The following is an 18,530-nucleotide window of genomic DNA, read 5'->3' on the forward strand; positions in this document are numbered from 1 at the left end:
CTCAAATGTACCTTCTTTGATCTCATAAATGACTGCGATTGTGCCAATATAGTGGCAATAGTCCTGATTAATCCTTCAACATCACCATACTCTGATAAGTACTCGCTGCTACTGACCTACATTTGTATGTGAGAAGTACATATTTCCATTATGGATATTCAGCCAACACAACAGTAAAAAAACAACAGAATATTCAAGATAATTATCAACAGTTTGCATATACAATACCATGAAGTACGTACATGGTTAGTCACAATTTGTGTAATATAATCATCTTCAGTTTTACCAGAAACTTGACCAAAGTCATACAACAGTGGCTGCATACTAAGAGGAAGATCTAGAACTCTGTACACTAAATGTCGAAGTGGTATACTCCCTATTATAAGATGCATCATCAATATATAATAAAAATCAATAAATAAATATGCACCTACCAAATTTATGCTGTGTGCTTTGAGCCTTAACATAGTATCCTAGTCCTGCTGTTTCAAGTTTCTTTATCATAGCGTCAGTATGCCTATGAGAAGTTTAGGATTTAGTATACATATTAAGTTGTTAGTAAACAATAAAGAACACAACTATAATTGTCAACAGTGTTGATATACATATAAACACATATATGCTTAAAACTACATTTACATGTAGGCATATCAGTAAAAACAACCCCAATTCCATTAAGTAATTGTCATTAATTGCCTGATGCCAAAATGTGAGTGAAATGTTTGAATGTTACAGTACAAATCAACAACTTATTACTGAATTGCACAATACATGTGGAATACTTATACATCTGCATGTTAATTTGATATATTAAACTTTTGATGAGAATTCATAATATTCGAAAATGGTATACAGAGTTCCCTTTGTCTCATACTGGTTAACTACATATCAACAAATCACACTACCATTTCTAAGATAGTGAGGCTCTGAAGTTTAAGGATCTGAACCACAAACAACTTCACAGTTGGTACTAGCTAGTAGTGCAATGATGCAATAGAAACCTCAGCTCAGCCTTAATTACTAATACATCATTCTAATTTCTCCTCTGATATTCTTTGTAGTGCACTTCAAAGTTTCCAGTAACTTAAAACTCTGAAGAGTTGTTGTTAATATTGTTGTAAATACTTGTAAGCAAACATTCTCATTTGAGGATAATTGTACCAATGCTAATTGGAAAGTGAACATATTCATCATGTAAACAAAAATACAACTAGATACTTCATATATATTTCCTAACTTTCTGTAAGGGTTGCACGCAGCAATGAATTTCACATTGTCACTTATTAGCTTTCCATTAAGTCTCCTATCACACATGATTTCTTTGATTAATCCAATATTTTCAGTAGTGTTTGCTTCATCGAAGAACAATATGGTATAAAGCCTTTTGTTATGTTCGTAGTTCACTTTAGCTAACTCTTCAGTCTTTTTGACACAATCAATGATGTCTTGCTGAGAAGTTCCACCATGTACCTGTTCAAAGAGTGTGCACAAAGCTGTAATATTTACTCATTATAATTACCTTCAGCATAACAAGATTTTTGTTGTTACTATTACAATTTTGCAATTCACACATATATCTGATCAGTCTTGTTTTACCACACCCAGTCTCTCCCATAATGACCACTGGAATATCACATCTATAAAATAACACACTAAACTAAAACTTCTGTTTAAATTTTGTTACTGCCATGCACTGATATTTTAGACATGTGATTACAGATGAAGTATGCATTATTTCCACAATTACCTGAATCTCATATGAATTGCCATCATTTTCAGGAGATTATCAGTAGTCAACACATATGATGGGTCTGGATCATTGGCATCATTTATGCCAATAACTCTGCACAGTCGGTCTATCATCTCTTTCCTGAATGCAAACACATCACACGTTTGTGTACAACATTACTGAAATGTATAGATCTACATATCTACTAGTATAATTTAAAATCATTAATTTAAAAATAAAGTAGGGATCCGAGCAGTGAAACAAGAGATGAATGATGGCTTAATTTTCTGTGTTAACACCTAGCATATTCAAAATTATTTAAGGCGCTTATGCTCAGCAGATACCTGTGACTTCATGATAGGTTCGAGACAATGCCCATTAATGATCTTGATTGATTAAAAATTAAGCATAGGGACCTTACGTATTGATAATCTATTTACTTGGTTTCACTGCATCAAGAAGACGACTACCCTGATTGAAGATGAAAGACAAGGCGCAGAAGGCACACACTCATCGGAACCCCAAAAGGCGCATGCCACTGGTGAGTTTGTTATTGCTGTGTAAAATGGTGGCATTGTGTGCTGCTTTGTTTGGCCTCCAGCCTTGTGACTGTGGTCAGGCAGGCAGGCAGGCAGGCAGGCAGGCAGGCAGGCAGGCAGGCAGGCAGGCAGGCAGGCAGGCAGGCAGGCAGGCAGGCAGGCAGGCAGGCAGGCAGGCAGGCAGGCAGGCAGGCAGGCAGGCAGGCAGGCAGGCAGGCAGGCAGGCAGGCAGGCAGGCAGGCAGGCAGGCAGGCAGGCAGGCAGGCAGGCAGGCAGGCAGGCAGGCAGGCAGGCAGGCAGGCAGGCAGGCAGACAGGCAGGCAGGAAGGAAGGCAGGCAGGCAGACCATTAGAAAGTCAAAGACTTGGTGCATAGCACGTTTCTGAAATGTTTCAGAGAAATGGCTTTTTGACAGGTGCCTGTCACTTCCAGGGTGATCCCTAATAAACAGTACTACTGTACTGTTTGATATAAAATGTAAGGAAATAATCCTCCTACACACTTAATTTGCTTAAATAGTAAACCGGTGTCATTTTTTGGTTTTGATGATGTACAAAACTTGATTGACTGACCCAGGTATACGTAGTGAGCTTAATACAGTTGGACATGTTTTAACTATAAATTACATATTTTAACCAAAAGTACTTCGTGGTTAACTGGCTGGAGTTGACTAACTCTCAGTATGTAAGCAGTACATATGTACCTATACATATTCTTATAAAAACTCACTTGTCCCACTTATTACAATCATCTGTTTTAAGATTGAGCCCTTGTGTAAGCAGGCATTCGTACACATTTTTTGGAATTGCACAACCCTCAATCTCTTTGCCAGTTTTGGGATCAGTACACTGAAGTTTGTCATTCACTTTAAATCCAATAAAAGTCATAGTTATTTGATCTTGATTGAAGAAAATATATGGATGATTGCTATGAGATGGACAAGTCAGCTAAAATGAAATGGCACAGTGTTATAATTATACCTTTTATCCCACTTCCGATCTTCTGCTATTTGGTGTTGAGCAACTTTATCAGAATTAGGGTTATCATTGTTGGCAGCAACTTTTAATGATGGCACACCAAAATCCTGGCAAACCAAACCACACATTTATACATATATAAAGAATACAAATATGTGTCAGCTACTAAAAATGTATTATGAAATTCTGTGCAAAAAAGTTTATCATACAATAAAGATGCATACATGAATATCAGTTACTATCATACAGAATAGTAGTACTATATAGTAGGGATCCCCCAAAACAAAATGGCATCGCTAAAATGTTCTCATTAAAATCACCATATAAATATTTTGAGAATAATACCTTATGGAAGAGTCTTGGTGGATACATATAATGTCAAATCAATTAGAAGGAACTTCAAATTTGAGTACAGAGCACAGAAATAAACAGCAGTGAAACAATTAAGGGAGGTCAGTTGCAACTGTAACCACGTACATGATTAAATTTGCACACTAGCGCAAATTTAATCCTTAATTCAGTCATGACAACCTACATACTGAAGTAGGGATTAAAACATAAAGCCACTAATATTATACAACCAAGTACTAATAAGAATAATAAGAAATACAGGTAAAGTTATGTCAAAAACAAGTTGATGGTATGCTACTTTATGTTGCTATATGCTGCTAATGAAGCGTAACTATAACAAACCACTTTAAACTTCAATTTATGCACAGAAGTATCTTCTCAATTGTCTTATAGTGTGTCTATTGTGTTTACTCATGCAAATTGTTTAGAGAAAGCCTTGAGGCTGCCCTTTATTTTTGTTTGCATAAATACAGGTAATGCCTCCCTTTCAACTTGAAGGATATGCTATCTCTGGTAACGCAAGAGGCCTTCAATGTTGTTTTGAAGTTGTTAAACGTCCATAAAACCGAAAGGGAAGACCATTCTCGAAGAGTCGCCATACCCGTATTTCAGACTACTGAGACCACGAAGAACCACTGCAGAGCAAAGTTTATGTGTGTGGAAATTTAATACAAACTTAATTTAGCTTTAAATTCTTACATCCTGGTTACTTTTTACCATTTAACAATTTTGCTCACGTGAGTGCGTACGGACAAACATAGATAGGTAGATAGATAGATAGATAGGTAGGTACACACACACACGCACGCACGCACACACACACACACACACACACACACACACACACACACACACACACACACACACACACACACACTTTTACGAAAACAATTTCAGTAAACCAGGTGTGCGCCCACAAAAGGCTGGCTATGGGGGCATGCTGGATTAATAAAAACAAATGTGACCTGATTTGCAAAAAGGGGTCTTCCACACATTCAATTTATTAACTTTTCCGATTATAACTTCCGATTGGAAAAGACCATTTGCTTAAACTTTGGTAAGTAGTGAGCATAACTATAGCTTAAGTGATAGACAAAAATTCAGGGCTTTATGCATTTTGATTATGGAGTTATGATTTTCCAAGTTCATAGAATTGGATGTTTGTGAAAGACCAGGCAGGAAGAAAAAGTGCTTGTGAAATAATATTGTAAGAAAGCCGGAAGTAAGTCTGTTATATAAAGTATAATTGAGATTTCCTAGTAGAGAAATTATTTAGTGGTTATCACATGGATAACATGATTGTGTACTGTACTATACGTACCTATATGTAGGAAAATGCCTATTTTTTTGACTTGTACTTAATTAGTTCTATGCCAAAGAAGGGGGTTTTAACACATAGCTTTAGCATACGATAATGCTTTTTAGTTCACTAATTTTTAACGAATCGATCCCTGTTTTTAATTTTTAGTCTTCTTACTTTATGATTGCAGCTAAAATACATGTAGCTACAACTGTTCCTTTAGAATACATACACAATTTGTACTACATTGTATACAACATTGTATTACTAATAAAGTGACTGTTTTATCAGGGCATCTTGATATTGCAGAAGTAATCAAGTATAGACAGCAGTTTAATCCAAAGGCTAACATCTTGTCCTGACCACGAAGCAAAAATTACCATTGGCAAGTGCTAGGGCTTCAATATTGCATATAAAGTATTGGACAGTCAAATCAATAACACCTCAATATTATTTCATCACATCCTATTAGTATAGTGGCACAACCAAAAAATTGTGCAATTTTTCATAAAGCCATGAAACTTTCCACATAAATAGTACTCCTCAATACATGTATTTTTAGATATAGTGCCATCGCTGATTTGACCTTTGGTGACCTTTATGGCCATTTTTGTACAGAAAATTGATCATTTTTGTCTTTAACTCCCTGAGGCAGTAATTAATTTGTTAAAACATGGTACCAAACAAAAGATCTTGCTGATAGAAACAACGTAGTTTTTATTTGAAGTCAATACGTGATTTCATTACAAAGTTATGATCATTTTTATTAGCTACAAATTTTGATATACTTACCTGCCCTCGAGGTGTGAATTACCTGTGGGCAGATAATTTTATCAAATTTTGCAGCTAATAAAAATGATCATAACTTTGTAATGAAATCACCTATTGACTTCAAATAAAAACCAAGTTGTTTCTATCAGCAAGATCTTTTGTTTGGTACCATGTTTTAACAAATTAATTACTGCCTCAGGGAGTTAAAGACAAAAATGATCAATTTTCTATACAAAAATGGCTGTAAAGGTCACCAAAGGTCAAATCAGCCATGGCACTATATCTAAAAATACATGTATTGAGGAGTACTATTTATGTGGAAAGTTGCATGGCTTTATGAAAAAGTGCACAATATTGCCAATTTTGGGGGCTACGCCGCTATACTATATAGGCTGAAAAGTTAATTGGTTGTTTTTGCTGTTTTTATTTTTTGTATTTTTTCACAGAATAGCCACAGTTTTGACCATCTTCTGAGGTAAGTTTCTTTAAAGTTTATTATCAAAACCCCTTACCTTAAACTTTTGCACTGTAAAATGTATGTATGTAATATGTACCTATAAAATTTATTCAAATGTACTTACTTTTGACATTCTAATCATAAATCGTACTACAAACTTCTTAAAATCAGAGCCTTCACCAAAAAACATCTCATCACAGAAAATTGAATCTTGGCAGTCAATCAGCTGGAGATGAAGGAACCTGACAAACTGTGCAAGTGTTGCCCATGATGGGTAATCAACACTACAGTGCCTATTAAAGAACATTCATTCAAGTCATTTTGTTATACATTCTTTTGATATACAAACACAATTAGCAGCTTTCATTGCAATCATTACAGTGGTGGTCAAGCAGCTATCAGCAGTCATCCAGTATTATGTATATTGAAACACTGTATCTTTCTCTTTATACAGAGTTCAGGAAAATTCTACCACAGTTAACAGCAAGGAGGCATGGACTAATGTCCTTGCTGTGTGAAAAAGACTGTTTCATCTTTGGCATAATACGTATGTTTCAGAATGCTACGATAAGCAAGTTTATGACATGAGTGTAAGTTCACGTTTCCACCTTTTTGGTAACTAGTGATACTTAAAAAACATTCATGTTCCTATGTGATATCAAGACACACGGTAGTGTGTCGTGCGGCCCAAGAAGCCGGCACGCAACACCCGTGAGTATATTGACAGGAAGAAAGAAAACGCAATTTTGCGCACCTCCGCAGCCCTGTGCTGCCTTGACGAAACAAGACGAGTTTTGCTGTGGACACTCCCTCCAACTTCGGTACTCCACATTTCAAATTTGAGCAAAATCACTTCACGCGTTCCCGAGATATGCGACTTCAAAAATTGGCTTAGTTTCTTCGGATTTTTTTCTTCTCATTTTACTTCCTCTTGTCGCACACTTACAAAAACTGCTATAAAACGCGAACACTATACCTGATTGCCTTGAAATTTGACATACAGAAGGGGGGTATAAAGGCGCATCTCGGTACCAACTTTGGCTGGAATAAGATAAACAGGCAAAGAGTTATAAGCAATTATTCACGAAAAATAACACCAATATGTTGTCACGCCTACAGGGTAAACCGCTTACGGGAAGAAGCTGAAAGTCGGTGGGTGAATAGGTTAACTATTGAACCTCAAATCTTTTGTAGTTTGAAAGAAACGAGCTAAAAACCAGGAAGATAAACCAACAGTGTGTAACAATTATGCAATCGAGATTAGCTAATAAAAAAACAACTGCTTGCCACGCCTACCAGATAAACCGCTTGGGGTAATGCTTTGAAAATCGTTGCACAGATGGAGTAATCATCTTAGAAAGGCTCATCAATGGTGTAGAAGAATCAGACTTAAAGCCACGGAGTTATTACACGAAATCCAACTTGGTGTAGCAAGTGCGAGACCGAGATACTCTAATAGAGCAGTCATCCTAATAGAGCAGTCACCCTGAAGAGAATTCAAGATATCAGCTAGAAACAAGTAACCTGTATAGAGATCAGCTACAAACCAAGTCATCCTGTAGAGAGATCAGCTACAAACAATTCATCCTGTAGAGATATCAGCTAGAAGAAGTTACCTTGTAGGGAGTTCATGTAACTATGGAAAGAGATAGTTCAGCTAGAAGAAATCACCTTGCAGAGAGTTCAGCTACAAAGAAACCATCATGTAGAGAGTTCAGCTACAAACAAATCTCCCTGTAGAGAGATCAGCTAGAAGAAGTTACCTTGTAGAGAGTGAAGCTATAAAGAAACCATCATGTAGAGAGTTCAGCTGCAAACAAATCTCCCTGTAGAGAGATCAGCTAGAAGAAGTTTCCTTGTAGAGAGTTCACCTTCAAACAAATCACCCTGTAGAAAGATCAGCTAGAAGAAGTCACCTTGTAGAAAGTTCAGTTACAAAGAAACCACCATGTACAGAATTCAGCTACAAACTGGTGACCCTGTAGAGACATCAGCTAGAAGAAGTTACTTTGTAGAAAATTCAGCTACAAAGAAACCGTTCTGTAAAGAGCTCAGCTGCAAGCAAATCACCTATACAGAATTCAGCTACAAACAAATCACCCTGTAGAGAGATCAGCTAGAAGAAGTTACCTTGTAGATCGTTCAGCTACAAACAATTCACTCTGTAGAGAGAGCATCTAGAAGAAGTCACCTTGTAGAGTGTTCAATTACAAAGAAACAACCATGGACAGTTCTGTAATAAATATATGTATTATATATATAATTTGTACATTTACTGATAAAATCAGAAATATTTAAGGTACATCTGCTTCATCTTTTCTTCTTCCTGTGGAAAAGAAAAAAAGGTAGGTTAAAAAAGTCCCAAAGCAGGCCATAGGCCGGCTTTGGGGTATACAAATACAAAAAGAAATCTAATCCAAAACAGCCAAGCTGTAAAAAAAGTGTGCGGCCCTCAAAAAGGCTATGGTGAAAAAAGATATGAAATCCAAGGTGGCGGCCAAGAAATGGCTGTGATGGTAGGTTAATGGTAAAAATTTTAATAATGACAATTCAGGTGAATTTTGTGCATTGCCACCTTGGATTTCACATCTTTTTTCACCATAGCCTTTTTGAGGGCCGCACACTTTTTTTACAGCTTGGCTGTTTTGGATTAGATAATCATTACCTTTGGCAATACAGAATGCACAAAACTCACACTAACCTCAGAAAAAAAACAGCTCTACTGCTAAAATGTTTAAGCACAGTGTGATGGTTGTATGAGGGAACATCCCTTAACCTGTCCACGATTAGCATTCAAAATTTTGGTCTGTTACTATAAGCCATTGTGGAAAAAGCCTGCTCAGCAGAAACACTCAATCAATTGCTAAATGCAGAATCGCCAGTAGCATTATCAACACAGTGTTCTGTGAGGGTTTCTTTTTATAAAGAGCTTGCACTGAGGGATTGTTAAAATCCATTTATCTTTGCTGACAGCACAAAGGGCCAATTCATGGTAGCACCACATGATGGCTCCCCTACGTTTATTTACTTAAGGATCTGCAAAACACCATTGACAACTTATTAATGTATTCCCTACATGTGAAACACTCCAACAAGTATTATCAGCTCTATTGTGACTACACTATTACAAGATACGTCCACATTGCTAATCTAACTACATGTTCATAGGTTATAATATTTTTATTAGCCAGGATGCCTGTTATCTGCTTGATTGTCACCTCAACTGATAATTAACAAACAAACAAAAAAATCAACAAAAAAACAACAGATAGTGTGCATGTATAAATGCTCTTCACTGATTGCAGTACAGTATACGTATATACATTGTAAATGATAACACCAACAGACAAATTTATAGAGAATGCAAGTATTCATTCAATCAATTCAGTAGGGTTACATTCACTAGAAAGTAGTGAAACAAGAGTAATAATAGTATGCTAAAACTATGGCCAAAGTAGGGATTTTTCCACATAATATACCTTTAGCTTTAATATACAATTATGCACCTTGTTTCATTACTTTTTAGCGAATGGATCCCTTATATTAATAAATTTTAAATACACTGGTTTGTTTACTTTTATAGCCATAATAAATACCTGTAAGTTTCAGCTGTTTTATCTAGACATATAGCAGCGTGCTGTGTGGCGAAGAAAGCCAGTGTGCCACAGCATGAGTATATTCACAGGAATACATGAAACACAATTTTCATGCATACATCGTTTCATGCTCCTTTCTCAAATTGGAATCATTTTATACTGCAAAGCCCTCCACCTTCAGCACCCCACATACCTAATGTAATCGTGAAATATGAGCCTTCAAAATTCAGCTTAATTTCTTAACTTTTTTTTCTTTGTTAGGAGCTTAGATTATTCTTGTAGCACACTTAACAAAAACCAATATAAAATGTAAACGCGTACTTTGATTGTCTTGAGCTTTGGTACACTTTAAGAAAGTATTGCATTACAATCATATACTAAGTTTAGTGCAAATCTGATTAATAGCCTTAGAGCTATGGATGATTAGTTGCATTAAAAAGGGTCGACTTGTAGTCAGGTCTACAGGATAACCTCTTATATGGGATTAACTTAAAAACCAGTATGCGCCATAATAGCTCAAACTCTTTGTGGTATAAAAGAAATCCCAATACTAGAGTTACAAGGCAAACGCCAAACAGCTGCAAATTGAAATACTCTAATAGAACAGTCACTGTGTGTGTTCTATCAGAATTACTCAAAAAAAAGATTAGAGTATTACAAAAGTAATCAAATAAAAAATACAACACTATGCATGGTAACTTCTCTAGTATTCCATCAAATCAAAGCTGATATTATAACCATTTTGGTAAAGATTGGTGAGGTAGTACACTGCTATTAAGACCTACTCACGTCAATCGTCACCATCATAATCATCATAATAAGTGCTATGCTAGCAAAGCTTGTGACAACAGACTGGAATTCGTATTCTAGCACAAGTACGTAGATAAGTGGAAAACAATAATTATACAACCAAGTACTAAGAATAATATGAAATGCGGTTAAAATTATGTCATTAATAATGAATGAATAAATAAACAATGTTTGAGAAAACTATGAGGCCTAGAGACATGAACTAAGCGGGGATAGATTCGCCTGTGAATGAAGGCACAACCGTATAATAAGTACGCCTGTTCGTGCTGATGACTTTACCGTACGTGTAATTCTATATAACGCCCGACACCACACCCTTGTTTAATTACAGATTGCTCGAAGGAGAAGATTAGTGAACTTCCGCGGAGATCCCAGAGGCCAATTTACTGGTAAACAACAGTATTACAAGTACGTTTAAATGTTTGTAACTGTGTCTTTTGTGTGCAGGATATGCGCTCCAGGCATCATGCAGTGAACTGACAACCAGCCGATGACCAGCCGATGACCAGTTGGGATACCAGCTGATGCGTTCATAAACAACCAGCTGGAACAACAAGGTAATGAGTAATGTAATACTTGTACCGGTGTATACATCTTCATCCCTCATCTGGCTTGCTAGCAGCTGGAATTATTTTCCACTGGATTTATCTACTACTTTACTGTGAGTCTGTATAATAGCTAAACAAGAAGTCGATGCAGTGCTGCATATACAACAATGTGTAACTATCTCCTGTATGTTGTGCATGGCTGTATGCATAATATTATAGACTGTGATCACTGTGCCAATGCCACACCGCTGATATACTGGGACATCACCTGTGGCCTCTAGTTACAACAGTCTGTTGTGCCATATTGGCTTGATTGGGATCAATTGTTAATTGTACCTCCACCATGTCCCTTGTTCTGCATAGCCTCACTTCACTGCTGAGTCATCTTGAGAGACATGTCACACCTACAATATATAGCTTTCAATATAGCTTGGTTTTTGTGTAGGTTGTGTTTTAGTATTGTGGTTTTCTGATGCCAGTTAAACTCCCTTGACTGTGTACGTACGCATATGTATCATTTCCACCGGTACACACACACTGCTCTGAGTCCTACCTATGGCACTGTTTATACTTGCCCAATAGGTAGGTTGCAACGTTGGTGTATGTACTTGGTTGTATGCGACGCGGTCCTAGTAATAATAATAATAAAACAAGTACGTAGATAAGTGGAAAACAATAATATTAATAATAATATGATTAGCTTTAAAGTAATTTATATCAGTGGTGGAGGAAGTACTTGATATGAGGGGAGGGGGGGGGGGGGGGGGGGGGCTGACCAGGGGCGGAAATGAACTGAGGTACTACATTGTCTCTGGTTTCTTAAGGTGAGACCAAAAAAAAAAAGGGTCACAGCCAGTTGACAATAGCTACCCACCTCACCAACTACGCATCTATAGCTGATAAACTATATAAAAATCCTTACATAGCTTGCTACACACTGCTCTAATACTGTGACTGCTCTATTAGAGTGACTGTTCTATTAGAGTATCTCAATCTTTACCATGGTTTTCAGCCCCACTCCAAGAAGAATAATTTTGGCGTGATATCATTCTGAGAGGGGGCTTCAGCCCCCTCCCCCCCCCCCCTTCTGCCGCCTATGATTTATATAGATGGAATAGAGGTCACTGAAAAACAAAAGAAACAAGAGTCAAACAAGTAAGAGGTACAGGATTTGCTTTGTTAAAATTGAGCAACAGCTGAAACCTATCATATTATGAAAAATCGAGATACTTTAATAGAACAGTCAAACCCTAATAGACAAATAGTACAATCATGTACTAACTTGGAAAGAATTTATTTTGTTATAAAGCACTATTGCAAATAAATACAGGCACTACAATACAATTTTATACAATCAAGTATAAAATTATAGAGTGTATCTGATCGGTAGGTATTTTTCTGCATTGGTAGAGCACTAGTTTGTCTTATATTATTTTCATTGCATCTGCAGATAAGAACAACAATTTGTGTAAGAACAAACTTTAAAGCCTTTTAATGGTTGGTTTTGGGGTGAATATTTAAATTACAAAAAGAGTGAAATCCATGCAAAAACAGCCAAGCTGTATAAAAAGAGTGTGTTCTTCAAAAATCCTGGGTGAAAAAAGTTGTAAAATCAAAGGTGATGTTGATAAAGCTATTAATGTAATTTATTGCTCAACAATAAATTGAAGTTAACATAAAGGTTGGTTATGGTATTATAGAACACGTGCACGCCCATGCAGGGACTACTTGTAATCATAAAACAGTTTGGCGGGTTCATTGACTCACGTGAGTTGCGTATGGCTTGAAGAATGCCACAAGGAGCAGCAACTGTGTAAGCAGGAAGGCATTTCATGCTGCAAAACCAAACAGCTAAGTTTTATGTTTCACATAGCACTATGTAGCCACGTAGTGTTATTGTTCTTGTGCTGTGTTTATATCTCCTACTCTTTTGCTGCGCATGCTCACCCACCCAGATAAGCAATTGATTATATAAACTAAAGCATCTGAATTAGCTTACTATAGCAAGGCCATGTAGCAATACTGCTTGAAAAGACACTTTGCAAATCCATGACTTCCTTTAAAAACCATGGTAACCGAGCCAGTGTACATAGCGGCGTATGGCATATTCCCTCATACTTCTTCACAGCATCACTGTTCAGTTACTTTTTGGGAAGGAGAAGTGTAGTTTCAGGAAACGATGAAGTGTTGGGTGAACTGAACTTGGAAATCAAGACCCAGCCGCTGCTTTTGGAGAATTGAAAGTTGGTCTGTGGTAAAGAAAGCTGTTTTGATTAAAAGTTTTGCTCTCCGCAATCTTGTTACTAGACAGAAGTAGCAAAAACTTACTGTGAGTGTAATGTACAGCTCTGTCTTTTGGTATTCAATGCTACTATGTAGATTCAAGCTGGTCACCCTGTACCATGACTCACCCCTTGGTCACTAGTACTAGCTGGCTACTCTGAGAATATTGGAATGATTACTATGTTGTACTTGCTGGAAATAGGAAAATCCAAGAGCGCAGTGCATTAAGCTTGACATTAAGAGACTATCCAGAAAAGAGAAAGGGCTACAATTTAAATTATATATTCAAAGTGAAGTGCAAAGCTGTTCATGTATAGTGAGGTGAGTATAGATACCCCTCTTGCTCTCAATTATCTGAAGATAGCGTGATGTATCGAGTATGACACAGACAAGGCATAGTGTGGCTAATGGCATTACATCAGTAGACAATTGAGGATGTGATTAATTTCTACTCGTCATCAGTTTTAGTTGTGTCGTCATTATGCATATGGCTATCTCTGTAACCTCACAAGAGTACTAGCTAGGTTATACACAGTATATAAAAAGGAGTGAATGACTAACTACTTGATGTACTGTATAATTATAAACAATTGATAATGCCACAACCACAGGAGCTACATGAAATGAGGATAGCATATTGGATGGTGCTGTTGTTTGCAATATTGCTGCTGACACATAAACTGTAGGATCTTTGTAGATGTTTTCAAACAGCTTACAAGCTGATAACCCAAATTGCATGCAACATAATGCTTATAGTCACATATACTGTAGATATTGTAATTCTGTTTAAACACAAACTTTTCAGATATTGATTTGATTTTTTGTTCAAACGATGTGTGCATATATGTGGAAATGAGGTATTGGTGAGCCATGTTGCTTGCTTGGCATATAATGGAATGTGTGTGGCACACCTTGCAGTCATTGCAGAGCAGTGCTTTTATGTATTCATTCATTCACCTATGTACTAACAGTCAAGTTAATTAGTATTGTTGATGTTTTGCACCCTGTTTAACCCTGATAACCAGCTGCATCTAACCAGAAATTATTAGTACAAGCCCCAATCAAAGTGGTGTCCAGTTGGTTACCATAGTTTTTAAAAAGTGGGCGTGGTTTTGCAAAGCATCTATCTTTGAGGAATTCCAATTAATGCCCATTCGGAAATCTTAGTCATGTTTTGGTGTTTAAAATTAATGCTTATTGTTTCCAATTAATGCTTACCACACAATCTTGCTGTATTTGGTTGAGGCGAGTGTTTGGTTCAGCTGTTTCTACTAGCTTGCTTTATGTATGCAATCCTGCTTGGCTAGTACTGATGCCAGATCAATTGGACTACAGGTGTTGGTCCACTCAGACTACTGTGCAGCACCGGCTAGCTACATTTGTCGAAACAAATTATTTGAGTGATTTTGCTGCTGATTGCTTGATGTCTACTCCAGCTCTGTTTGGCTTACTCCTTATGGCAGGTCAGTGTCTACTTCCCACCTCTACGGTCATTGAAGCAGCAATCCCTCATTTGTGGCATTCCTGCCATTATTTCTTTGCCTTGGTCACTGCTTCATCATAATACAAGCAGAATGCTATCGGCAAACTAGAATTGGGAGGTATTTAGGTATTAGTAGTTAATAAAGGTATTTTTCAGATACCAAAGTGGTTTTCTAAAAATACCGAATACTGAATTTGATGTAGTAAATAATTTTTGGTGGTTTAGCGGTGGCCATACGTACATAAAGTCAAGCCCCATACAGCCATGTTTATGCTGTGGACAAGCACAGAGCTCTGAGTGCATGTAGAAGTATTCACAATGGCTTTTACTTTTTGCGACACTTCAAAACTTACTTTGTGGCACAATATTATTGTTGTTTCATTAGTTTCTTTTAAAACAATGTGGGTATAAGTGCAAATCATAGCTTACCCAAAAGGTATTTACTGATACAGAGGTATTTTTCCTAATACCATACTGTTCTTCAAAAATGCAATACCGCCCATTCCTAAAGCAAACCACTACATATACTCCTGCCCTGCTGCCCCTCTTGGCTTCCACGTCCTGTCAGGTCACTGATTACTACTGTGCCATGGTGTGTAATATGATGCTTAAATGCCAGAACAAATGTCCTGAAAACCTGCAGTGAGTTGCAGGTATACTATGTCACAAATGCACAGTGCTTCACCGTTTTGCTTCTTGGTGACATGGGTGCTGTTTGTCACAGAGGTTTTGCTGCTGTATAGCTTCCTTTTGGGTTTCGGTACAGTAGATGGGTTGGCAATGGGTATTTGTGATCTACCTTCGGGTTGCAAGAATCTAACATTGTGACTTATTACTGTTACTGTCATGCAGCAGGCGTCCCCTTATCATTTGGAGGCACATATTATCCCAATTATGACACTGCCTGCTGCCACCTCCAAATCCAGTTATGGTCTGAAATGGGCTATTTGCAAGGAATTTGTATAATGAGCCTGTATCATATTAGTCGAAGCAATAAACTCTTATCGATATTTGGGTAGCTGGCACCTTGTAATGATAACGGTTCGTATGTCCTGCAGCCCATGCGTACCTTCATAATGTATCACTTGTGTCATAATTGTTGCCTTGGCTGCTTGTGTCATCATGGCTATTTAGGTCATCATGACTGCTTGCTTCTTCACGGCTGCTTACGTTGTCCTGGCTGCTTGCATCGGCATGGCTACATGTGTTGTCATGGCTGCTGCATTATCAAATAATAGAAGTGCTGTCTTGTGTGACTGCTATAAAGCACTACACAAGGTAACCAAGTTTCAATTGCATCTTATTTTGAGGGTAGAGTACCTGTAATGAGATTCATACAGTATAATGTCATATCATCACATCACAATGTGGATTGTGTGCTTCATTATTGTCCTGTATAATACTACTCATTGTTCATGAGTACAACTACAGTGCTGGCCTATCGGTGGTACACTAATAATATATACAATGTTGTCAAGGTTCAGTTCATCCCCAATCATTGGTCACCTTATTGTCTATATCCTAGCCTATATGCATGTTTACCTTTCTTAAAGTGCCTACGGTTCTGTCCAGGAATTCCTACTCATGGTGACCTAAAGTTAACACGAACTGACATACTGTGTGTTGTATTAGAATATTTGTGATCAGTGATATATTGTTGGTTGGTTGGATTGAACAAATTGGCTTTAGAGCTTCAAATCACTGCCGACATACATCAGTATACTTAATTCATTATGGATGCAGCTTACAAATTAATTTGATTAATACATTTTGCATGCTGCTGATCTGATCACATACAGTGGGCCTTTGTACTTGGCATGCTCATAGCATTAGCTGACAATGAAATATAATATGTTCAGTAGTAGATACCAGCAATTCTGCAAATCAGTTGCACCAGTTGGCACTAAGTGCATACAAACCACATGCATGCAACCCTATGGTGGCCAATCAGTAGCCATTTCTGGATATAGCACAGGGGTCAGGCTATCACTATCTGCTTAGAGTCCGGTTTACGATTGCCTAAATGTCCATTAACATAGTTACTTTACTATGGTGCTGCTGTTGATGCTGCTATTACTGTTAATCTTTTTTCTGGCAGGTGCCAAATAATAATACACCTTGGTAAGTAGGGTTACAAATCGCACGGCCTAATGACAGCTTGCTACTCCTGTTGCGGTCATCACTGTTGTTGATATGCTACTGCTATCACTGTTACTACTGCCACCACTGCAATCCGGCATTCAACAATTATACCGTGAACCATAAGCACCTTCCAATGGAATGATCACCTTGTACTTATCTTGGCACACCTTGGTAAAGGGAATGCAAATCACGGCATTATATATTGCCGTTGATCCTGCTGCTATTACTACTGGCCGATTTACAGCTGCTGCCACCATTACTATCATTGCTATTGTTGCATCCTGACATTCAACAATTGTACCATAAACGATAAGCTTACCGCAATAGAGTGGTTGACCTACACTTGTCCCTTGCAATGTTATTGAGATTCTCCCACTGCTGCTGATCGTGTAACCTATCTTTTCTCTTATTAGTTACTTTAGTGATGTGTTAGTGTGATGTACTTCAAAGCCTTAGGCAACAATTACTGCAGATGTAACACCACCTACAGCAATACGCTATGAGTTTCAGCTACATACACAGATACTCTAATAGAACAGTCAGATGTGATAAAATATCAACAATACATAGCTAACTGTTACAGGAAGAACAAGTGGTGATCAATATACCTGAAAGAACAGTCACACATGTTAAGCAATATTAGGTATACATGTTAAGAGCAAATGCAGATTGAGATACTCTAATAGAACAGTCACTTCAAGGTGAAATTGTAGCTTTGCACTTGGAAATGATCAATTGACAAAAATTAATGCTGAGCAAAACTTATAGTTCTCGAGGAAAGTATGGAGCATAATAGGTGAAAAATAAAATAATTGCTGGAAAGAAAAATACGTAGAAAAAAAAGCTAAATAGACTCGTCCCTAAAGAAGGCCTTTTCTATTAACAAGTACACAAAAAAATTTGTAATTTTCAACTAGAGTAGGGACCATAGCACATCGATAAAAAGCACTGAAACAAGTTGGAGTAGTGCATGATATTAAATCACCGTAAAACAATAAGAAGGGTTATATCCCTACTGCGCTCAAGATACCATAATGGAAATGCACAGTAGGGATATAACACTTCTTATTGTTTTACGGTGATTTAATATCATGGGCTACTCCAACTTGTTTCAGTACTTTTTATTGATGTGCTATGGTCCCTACTCTAGTTGAAAATTCCAAATTTTTTTCGTGTACTTGTTCAAGTAACTTTTTTTGTAAATAATTTTATTAAGACTGGTGAACCCACACATACCGCATCTGAAATGCACCGCGCACCCCAGCTATATCAATTATCGTCTGAAAAGCAAACACAGCATAATTCATACACAAATACTGACTGTATTTATTCCATCTATGTTTAGGTGTTGGAACCAATAGTCCAAAAATTCTACCTTGGCTCAAACAAAAATAGACCACAGCCCTCAATAGTGAATAACATTAGAGTCATTTATAGATCTGAGGTTCGTTTTGTCTTGTTATAGGGAGTTTTTAAAAATAGTTGTTCCAATACTGAATAAAGATGGGGTTAGAATAGGTAGTATTGAAACACTATTTTTGCTG

The 18,530-nt window shown here is 37.2% G+C and overlaps 1 protein-coding gene across 1 annotated transcript in view; it reads right to left on the reverse strand.

Moving 5' to 3' along the window:
* Positions 1–18,530, reverse strand: part of LOC136263846 (E3 ubiquitin-protein ligase rnf213-alpha-like) — a 247,317-nt gene that overhangs the window by 65,311 nt on the left and 163,476 nt on the right. The window contains exons 40-48 of the mRNA XM_066058473.1: positions 6,249–6,417; positions 3,249–3,352; positions 2,998–3,195; positions 1,748–1,870; positions 1,520–1,637; positions 1,238–1,470; positions 435–517; positions 243–376; positions 12–116 (exon numbers count right to left, since the gene is read on the reverse strand). Of these exons, the coding sequence (XP_065914545.1) occupies positions 12–116; positions 243–376; positions 435–517; positions 1,238–1,470; positions 1,520–1,637; positions 1,748–1,870; positions 2,998–3,195; positions 3,249–3,352; positions 6,249–6,417 (1,267 nt within the window). The remainder of the gene's footprint in view (positions 1–11; positions 117–242; positions 377–434; positions 518–1,237; positions 1,471–1,519; positions 1,638–1,747; positions 1,871–2,997; positions 3,196–3,248; positions 3,353–6,248; positions 6,418–18,530) is intronic.

Source organism: Dysidea avara, chromosome 1, assembly GCF_963678975.1.
Source record: "Dysidea avara chromosome 1, odDysAvar1.4, whole genome shotgun sequence".
Lineage (NCBI taxonomy): Eukaryota > Metazoa > Porifera > Demospongiae > Dictyoceratida > Dysideidae > Dysidea > Dysidea avara.